Raw genomic sequence first — 9,351 nt, forward strand, 5'->3', positions numbered from 1 at the left:
ACTAGTGTAAGCACTACTTAGCAACAACTAAAACATCGGTGTGTTATCAACATTGTTCTCCTCCTAAACCCAAAACACAGCACTGTACCAGCTACTAGGAAAAAAATTAACTCTATCCCAGCCGAAACCAGGACACCTACAGATTAAGATAATTGAAGAATATTTTTAACATGTCATAGGACTGTCAGAGAATGTTTAACCGTAGCACAAAAATGCCTCACAGAAGAGTTGCTTCAGTCTTAAAACCAATGCTGTTGCAACAGAAGTGTAAAGTTTAACTGAGACTAACATTTACAATAAATTAACTGGAGAAAATGTAGTAACAGTAATTACTATCATAATGTAGTAATAGGCTAAGAGCCTTCCTTTATCACAGTTTTATACTAAAAGCATAAAATTAGTTTCTGTAACCCACATGATAATATAAACGTCTACCTGAACAATTGCTTGCCGCTGTAATCTTCTTTGTCTTATCTCTGCTTCCTCATCCTCTTCTTCCAAATCAAAGTCTTCGAGACTATAAAAATATAATTACTTTTTATATAACATCATAAACATAAGATTATCTACTGAATTTTACCAAATGCAGTTCTTTGGCGTAGAAAGCACACAATATATTAAACAATAGCTGTTCAACTGACTCAGAAAGCAAAGGTGTGTTAAATCCCAGTGTGTATATTTACATCTCCTTACAGAGAAAATTTATCTTTTCGTATCTCATTGGGACTTTGAGTATTTCACTTTTAACTGCAAACAATTAACAGTAACTGCTTTTAAAGAGAAAAAACAAAAAAAAACTTGTTCATTTTCATGCCAGCATCATTCTTCCTTGATAATTTGATTAAGAATGCATACTCTTGTGCAATTGGATTAAGTAGATATTTAGCAAATATAAAAACAATTTGCAGATAGCAATTAATCCTTTCAGCTGTTACAGTTTTTCCTCAAGCAATAAGCTTGAGGAAACAGACCAGGTATTTTCACAAGATACTGATCAAGTTGAATTTAGAAACCGAGCAATGTACCATCCCCTCAGGTCTGCCCACTAGCCAACAGGTCTTGGTATTTCTTGCATACTCCAAAGTTTTCCAGATCATCCCAACAGTAATTTGACAAGATCCCAAGTACTAAAACATGATTAAGGTTTTAGGTGACAACACAAAAACTACACCATGAAGACAAATGCCAGTTCATTCTCTGTATCAGTGGATCTGTATTTTTAGATAATCAGCGCAAGTTAGAAATTAATTCTTACTTTTCATCTGATGAAGACTCCTGTTCAGCTTTCATACCCTCAGAAAGACTACCTTTAAATTTGTCTTCTTTAACTTTGCTTCTGCTCCTGCGTCTATGGCCACCACGTGACCTGGACCTCCTTCGAAGGCGAGATCTACTTCTTCGGCCTCTATCCCTGGTAACAATAAAAGGGGTTTGGGTTTTTGGGGTTTTGGTTTGGTTTTTTGAAGAAAAGGAGGAAAACCTATTCATAAAACATAAAGGTACATAATGACTCCAAGTAATAAAACAAACGAATTCATGGAGGACAAAATGCATTCAACTATGCTAGCATATATAAATGTGGACAAAAAATGCATCGTCTTTTTACACATAAGATAGCAATCTTTATTCTTTTAGTAATATTTTACAAAATATATTAAAAAACGCAGTGTGTCTTTACCTCCTCCGAGGAGACCTACTCCGCCTTCTTGGAGATCGGCTACGTCGAAGGGGTGAACGAGACCTCCTTCTAATGGGGGACCGAGACCTTCTTCTGGATGGGGACCATCTACTGGGTGGGCTAACATCTTTTGATCTTTCACGTCTAGACAAAATATCATCTCTGGTCCGCGTTCTTAAAATAGAGGAAGAGAACGGCAGTAAAATCAGGAGCAAGCTGAAAACAAAAATCACAATTCCCTCTAAAAGCTCACTTTAAAATCTTACTGCAGGTGAGGGACCACCAGATGGGCTTCTGAGGGAGGGATGGATAAGTATGCTGCAGAGCTGGCTGCCCTTTCTCTGTGTCTCTCCCCACCCCGGGAAATATGTGCCCATACATAGGTCTCATTCAGGACAACTCTGGAAACAGAGCTTGTTATTTACTACCACAAAGCTAAGAGTTTTAAAACAAAGCTTGTGTTTCAGTCTTACAGAAATAGTGACCTGTTTTTATGTCTATCAGAAACAGTATTTAAACAATAAATAAAACCCAAAACCTAATTCTTGAGAATTTTCTCAGCAACTTTACAACACAGTATTGAAATCTAGGACCACGCTACTCCACAGCAATGACTTTAAAGTCTATTTCAATTTGGGCACTAGAACTGGACGGCTTCAACATTTCACACATTCTAATACAGCAGCTGAAAACTAGAATTCTTAATTAACATGTAAACTAACCCTTCTCAAATTAAAAAATAATTCAAGTTCGACACTACATACAATTCAAAATTTGTTCATTCTTGTCTATGCAGATTCACAATTATTCAAGAAAAAAAATCCTTGATGGGACAACTACATTAAAAAGCTTAATTGTATTCCACAACAGCAAGACTTCAATCAAAAATTGGAAAGGATAGAAGTTAAAAATGTTTAACAACTATTCTAATGAGGCTGCAACAGAAATTCTTGGAAAATATTTCCACACCATTGTTCAAAGAAAATGTTCCTACTTTATTTCTTCCCCCCCTCCTTTTTTTTTATTTTTTAATTTTTTTTTTTTAAATCAAATTGGGACAAGTTATTTCAGGCGTTACCTCATCAGTGAACAAAATCTCTTGGGTCTGAAAGACTAATTCCACCCATTCTGTAACGGTTTTTTTGTTTGCTTTGAGACTGTTATAACAGCTTCAGTTACCTTAGCTACGTATAATGACCAGGCATACAGAACTGATGCAAAACAGTAAACAGTGGGACAGAAGGAAAGTTTATGCACGTGCAGAAGTACTGGCAGTTTCTACAAGAAGTTACTGTAGACTCAAATGCGGGAGCAGGCTGATCCCTTTAACCCATTTAATTTACATTATGTTCTTGTGAACAATATTACAAAAAAAGTCACAGGATGAACTGACAGTTCCAGGCTTCCTGGCTAACAAAGTGGTTGTACTGCCAAAACCCAATCAAAATATCTGTAAAAAAATAAATTGGTTCAGGGATCACAGGTATGAGATAAAAAGTAGAAGCTGATTAAGAATTCATAGTAACATCATATAATGAGTAACTTCAAAGACCTGAGAAGCATCTTACATGATTAGAACACTGGAAGCAAACATGAAAAATAAAATTACTGGGAATTTTTGGTTATAAATGTTCATTAAAGCTCCTGAAATTCTCTGGCAGCCTGAGTAATTACAGGTAGTTAAAACTCGAACATAGTTGGAGTTAGTTCAGGATGTCCCACAAATAAAGATTATTCCTGCTGATTTGCAAACACTTCCAGCAGAAAATATTTCTTACTAGTCCCCCACTCACATGCTGCTCACCACAGTGTTACAGAAGTATGAATTTGATAGCAAAATTCTAGACACATGCATCACTTGAAATAGCGTCTAGACAACTAATTCAAACTGGCTGCAATGCATGCTGTCATGAGAAATGAAAACTGAAAGATGCAAAATGCTACGGAAGAAAAGTCAAATACTATGTCAGAGAAACTTAGTGGTTGTACCGATACATTCCTGATTTACCAGAGAGCAGTCAGATAAGCTGCTGGCGTTTACAGTACTTGCTTAATCTGGTTAACGCCACGGGGGCCATCCTCCAAAGTACCCGCAGTTATTGCTAAGCAGTAGTACAGACAAATAAGCTGATAATGCGCCTGCAGAAGATAACCCATACTTGAAACCAGAGTAACCTTCAGTGATGCAGGCAGAAAGACTTTCACATTTATTAGGCGCTTATTTAGTGAGCTAGATCTTTGTAGTTCCACTACACGGTTTTAAATTCATACTTCTTTGTTCTTAATTCTCAGAGTGGGTGAAGCTAAACCCCCATGATAAAAAGTTTTAAATTATTCGTTATCCAAACGTAATGCTTAACTCTTCTGTCTGTTGAACTTCTTACATTTAATGTATACGTTTTTGGAAGTTAATTCACTTATATTGTTCTCTGCTTGGGAACTTACCATCCAGACCTTACCAGCTTCAAAGAAGGAGATGCTAGTAATTATTGTCTCATGGTTTATATTAAATTTCAAGGTAACTGCTTTCATAGGCTAAATTGTCTTTTTAAAAAATGCCAAGACTTTACATTAAAAAGATTTCACCTTTAAGTGTAAGCAAAATACGGTAATGATATACAACAGACCCAATAACGAGCAACACTACCATACCTCTAGCAAATGAAAAAACCAAAATATTAAGAAAAAAATTACTGTGAGAAGGACATCTTGATATAAAAGATTTGCTTATATTCACACATGCTGGCTCCATCATTAGGGTTTTTTTTTTTAGGGGGAAAAGGGGTTAATTACCAACTTTTAGCCAACACTGATATGTAAGAGTGGAAGGGACTCACTCAACAGAAATTCCTGAAAGCAACAGAACTATTAACTAAGAAACAAAATAGAAGCCAAATTCTGAATCCAACCAAGTGACAACAAGGAGAACCTGAGCTACAAAACTTGTTCCCACTAATGGTGTGAGCAGCAAATAACTCAGCACTTCAACATCCAACGTTGAATTTGCATGTCTGACAGCGGGGGGGGGAGTATTTTTTAAAAACTGAATACATACGAAGTAAGCTCATAATATAATGCACAATCGGATTACCTTTTTTAATAGCTATTTTCAGAAAAGGAAGGAAAAAAAAAAAAAAGAGGGGAAAAAAAAAAAAGAGATAAATGCCAAACTAGAAGATAGTTAATCCTGTAATGCATTTTTGCCATGGTTCATGACATCTTTAAGTTACCTGGGAGAAGACAGACGCCTCCTTTCCGATTCTCTTCTTTTCCTTTCTGCAGATCTACTCCTCACTCTTCTAACCGGAGACCGGGTTCGAGAGGGGGATTTACTCTGTTTAGACCTACGATCATTAAAGAGAGGGGATCTGCTTCTTCTTGACTTTTCACGTTGTTTGGGAGACAAGCTTCTTCCTTTTGGGCTACGGCCAGGTCGTCTAGGGGACCTGTTTTCTTTCCCTGAAGAAGCATCTTTAGAAGGAGATTTAATTGGCTTTTTTTCTTTGTCAGTCTCTGATCTCCTAGGTTTTCTATCTTTGGACCGTGATCTTCTATCTTTGGATTTGCTTCTTAGTTCTGTTGGAGATTTAGATTTTCTGCCACGATCTCTGCTTTTGTTTTCATTTACAACTGGAGACTTTCTGCGATCTCTTGATTTACTTTTATCATCAGCCTTATTTCTATCCTCCGGGGGAGATTTAGACTTTCTGTTTTTCTCCTGAGATCGCCTTTTAAGCATTGGAGACCTAGATTTCCTTGTCTGATCTTCAGACTTACTTCTCTTATAAGGGCTTTTGGATTTCCTCCTCTCTTTTGACTTGCTTCTAGTTGTCTTCTCTTTGATTCCATCAACTCCCACCTTGCCTTTCTTTTTGTCAGATCTGTGCCTAGTCCTTTCTTTTGATTCACTCTTACTTCCTTTCTTGGAACTAGTTTTATTGTCCACAGGTTCTAATTTCCCCTTAGGGTTTGACTTAGCTGTAGGTCTCGTTCCATTTCGCACTTTTTCATTAATCTCCCCCTCTTCTTCAGATCCTGACTCATAACCTTGTAATATTAATCCCATCCCAGACTGGACTTTTCCTTCCATTAACTCGTTTTCAAGTTCAGCTTTCAATAATGCTCTTTGTTTCTCCAAGTCTTCCAGAGGAGCTAAAAAATCAATTTTAGTTCTTTTAGCTGGTCCATCTTCCTTGTCAGAGGTATCAGCTACCTCTTTCCGTTTATGTTTCTTATGTTTGTGTCTGTGTTTATGTTTTTTGTCCTTGTCGTCTTCTGAAGAATGTTTATGTTTCTTGTGTTTACTTCGGTGTTTGTGTTTCTTTTTTTTGTGCCGGCTGTGCTTGTTCTGAGGTTGGTCTGCCTCTGATACTTCCCCATTTTCTTCATTTACACTTCTCTCAGATGCATCAGCATCCTCAACCCTGCAAAAAATAAAAACTACAGATCAGTACTATCAACTCACCGCGGTCCTTAATCTTCTGCTAAGTTGACAGTCTTTTTTATGACAGAAACTAACTGGCATTTAATTACCTACCTCTGGGAGAATTAAAAATGTACGACTAACGTAACTAAGTTATAACAGCAGATACACTTCCTCATGAACAGACAGCTATGACTGCAAAAAGCAACGCTACGGAAGGAAGATACAGCAAATGCACTAACAAAACAAAATGTGTGGGTGAAATCAATGCTTATGCTTTTAGGTTCAATACTGACAATATCTGTTAATAGTATACAACAGTGCTGCGTATTTATGCATCCTGCCAGTCCATCATCTATCTTATTTGCTGCTCCACTCCGATGCCTAATCCAAGCTATGCCTTTTAAAAGTATTTTCAAAAGGCAGAACACAGTCGTGCTCCAAAGATCAAAACTTATTTCAAGGGATGACACTGACCACCTAATGAAACCATCTTGCAAAATCTCACGCAGAGTCGACTGATTCTCTTAACTGTTATTTCCTTCTGTAAGTATACACACCTGTTAGAAAACCAAGAACTGTTCTTATCGTGCATTTGTATTATTTATGCAAGACAGGGAACACTATTGAGGAACAGGATAAATTAAGGAAGCATTTCAGAAAAGCTTCATGATAATATACAGCAGTCTATCAGATTCCCAAGAAAAAAGCAGTCATCTTTAGACCTGTAAAATGACACTGGCCAAAAAAGCAGGAAATAAGTCTACAGCAGGTTATTAGAGTAATAATGTACAGTGTTTCTTCTAAAAAAAAAAATCATTTCAATTAGCTAGTCACAGCAACAAGCAATTTAAATAGTGTACTTAACTTCAAAAATTATAAAATTCAGTCTTGACGTTACACATTCACTTATATTAGCTTCCTTAGAAGCTGCAGCTGGCTTACCAACAGATTTTTTACAGTGCTTAGCAAATATCTCTTGATCTTCTTCAGAACATCAGTTAAGTTACTGTCTGTGGCAAGATGGATACTTGCCTTTTGAAATCTGCTGCCAAGTATTACAGGTACCAGAGTTCACCTTTCTACAACTCACCCCATCTAAACTACAGTTTCGGAATTTACTAGCTAACACTTCAATAACTTAAACATAGCTCTTTCTGTATCCCAAGCCTCATTCATTGAAAAGAAATTCCCTAAACATGATGGTCGGGAGTGGTGGGGGGATGTACACAGAAACATAGACATATCTTCCAAACTCTACTAGTTTCATACGACAGATGTTTCAGAAGAATATGATCAATGATCCAATAGAATAAATATATCAGAGGTATTCTAAGGCAGGCCTTAAAGGATGGAACTTCACTATAAATTCGATTAGTGTCTTCCTAATTAAGGATAGGACCTTCAAACAGCGCACAGTTACTGATTCTCTCCTGCTTGAGTTAATGCAAATTCTAGTAGTAGTAAATAATCCAGACTTTTCTGCAACATACACTAAAATTACTCACTAAAACCATCAACACTTTAGTGCTCTGAAATGAGAAACTTCCTAAGGGAACGGATAGTTTGTTTAAAAACATGCAATATTCAGAGACTTAACTCAGAATGCTGTATGCTTTTTCTTCTACATCTTTCCCACTACTTCTGCTTACTCAAAGCATAAAGAAGGGTGTTTTCCTCAGTTGCTTCCTCCTGACACTCCACACCATTATGACAACAGAATATCAGACAGAAAGAGGACAAACTGCCTTAAAATGAGTTTGCTCTATGTTGCATTTGGCACAAAAGACACGAAAAAGAACGAAAAAGTATTAAATGTAAATTAAAACTTTTTCAACTTGGACTTCCAATCCAGAGCAAGTATGTCAGTGGCATAAGCTGGCTAAAGGGCAGAGAAATGTCACAAGGAGAATTTTGAGGGAACTATGCATCTTTCAAGATTTCTTTTAGTCAGATACAGGATGGTGTATAAGTCCCCGATTAACACATTAATCATACTTCAATACACTATAAAAATATTACAGAACAACAAATATCACATCCGTTCAAGCTGCTCCAGATAAGCCTTCCTTCTCTTAATAGCAGAAAGTGACACTGAAATCTATAAGGAAGTTATTTTGTTATTGTATTTATTTTAATGTTATGTCATAACCTCACCTTACATTCCGCAAAAGCAAGCTGGTAGCAGAGGCGCCAGAGGAGATACAGCCCCACAGCAGCATCCCAGGCCACTACAGGCTGCTAACACGACTGCCAGCTTTCTTTGCATTTGTACCTCAACTATAAAATTACTATTAACTTCATTAATATGCATTAAGTATTTCAGAGTTTCTTAATGTACAGGAATCTGTTTATTTCAAGTAATTCCATCAAAACATGGATAAACTTTTTCTTCATTCAAATGCTTCAGAGGTGGAATGACATGGATGAGAAACCTTTCAAGAAGACTTCAGAAGGTGATGAGACAGATCGCTATCTACACGTTTAGGTGCTAATGGCTTTAAACAGGGAGGAATTGTGACACGATCTTGTTATAGCCCCACTTTTTCTGACTTTTGAATTCAAGGAGAAGAACGATAGGAAGTTCAGGAAGATTTGCAAAGAGATTTCACCCACCTTTTCCTACATTCAGGCTTTCTATCGCCAGTTTTTACCTTATTACTCTTAGTCATGTTTCTCTATACAATACTCAACGCTCTTCTTCATGAGCTCATGCGTTTTATACGGTTCACATGCACATCCACTGCTTTTCCTCACCTGTTTTCTACTCCCACGATTAACAACAACAAAAAAGCCTCAAATCGCTACTTTTTAAGGGAGAAAAAAAAATACAGAAAGCAGTTTACATGGCTAAAATATTTGTACCGTGAAGAGGAGCAATAAAGTAAGCATTAGGTTGTCAACTCCGGGCAAAAGTTCCAGAGAAGGAAGTGTTCACGAGCTCGTGAGTGTCGACAAACCTAAATCTCACGATGCCAACCGGGGTGCCAGGAAAATGCACCCCCGGAGCCCCGGTCCGGCGGGGAGGCTGCAGCTCGATCTTCGCTTCCCAAGGGGAGCCGGGAGTTGCCAGTCATTTCGAGCGCTGGAAGGAGGGGCTGGCGGCAACAAATCGCTTTTTGCTTCCACCAGCACAGGCGCTTTTTATCACGCGAGAGCGCCCGGGACTCGGGGGAGGTGGGCTCGCCGCAGGGCGGGCAGCGGTTCGGCGGCAGGCGGAGGGGCAGCCCCGAGGCACCCGCTGGCCCGG

At 37.9% G+C, this 9,351-nt stretch overlaps 1 protein-coding gene across 1 annotated transcript in view; it reads right to left on the reverse strand.

The window, feature by feature from the left end:
• The window catches only part of PRPF4B (pre-mRNA processing factor 4B), a 23,187-nt gene extending 14,414 nt beyond the window's left edge, over positions 1 to 8,773 (reverse strand). The window contains exons 1-5 of the mRNA XM_009279229.1: positions 8,718 to 8,773; positions 4,909 to 6,102; positions 1,679 to 1,852; positions 1,256 to 1,411; positions 436 to 517 (exon numbers count right to left, since the gene is read on the reverse strand). Of these exons, the coding sequence (XP_009277504.1) occupies positions 436 to 517; positions 1,256 to 1,411; positions 1,679 to 1,852; positions 4,909 to 6,102; positions 8,718 to 8,773 (1,662 nt within the window). The remainder of the gene's footprint in view (positions 1 to 435; positions 518 to 1,255; positions 1,412 to 1,678; positions 1,853 to 4,908; positions 6,103 to 8,717) is intronic.
• Between the last annotated feature and the right edge of the window lie 578 nt (positions 8,774 to 9,351).

The sequence above is a fragment of the Aptenodytes forsteri genome, unplaced genomic scaffold (assembly GCF_000699145.1).
Source record: "Aptenodytes forsteri isolate BGI_AS27 unplaced genomic scaffold, ASM69914v1 Scaffold81, whole genome shotgun sequence".
NCBI classification, from domain to species: domain Eukaryota; kingdom Metazoa; phylum Chordata; class Aves; order Sphenisciformes; family Spheniscidae; genus Aptenodytes; species Aptenodytes forsteri.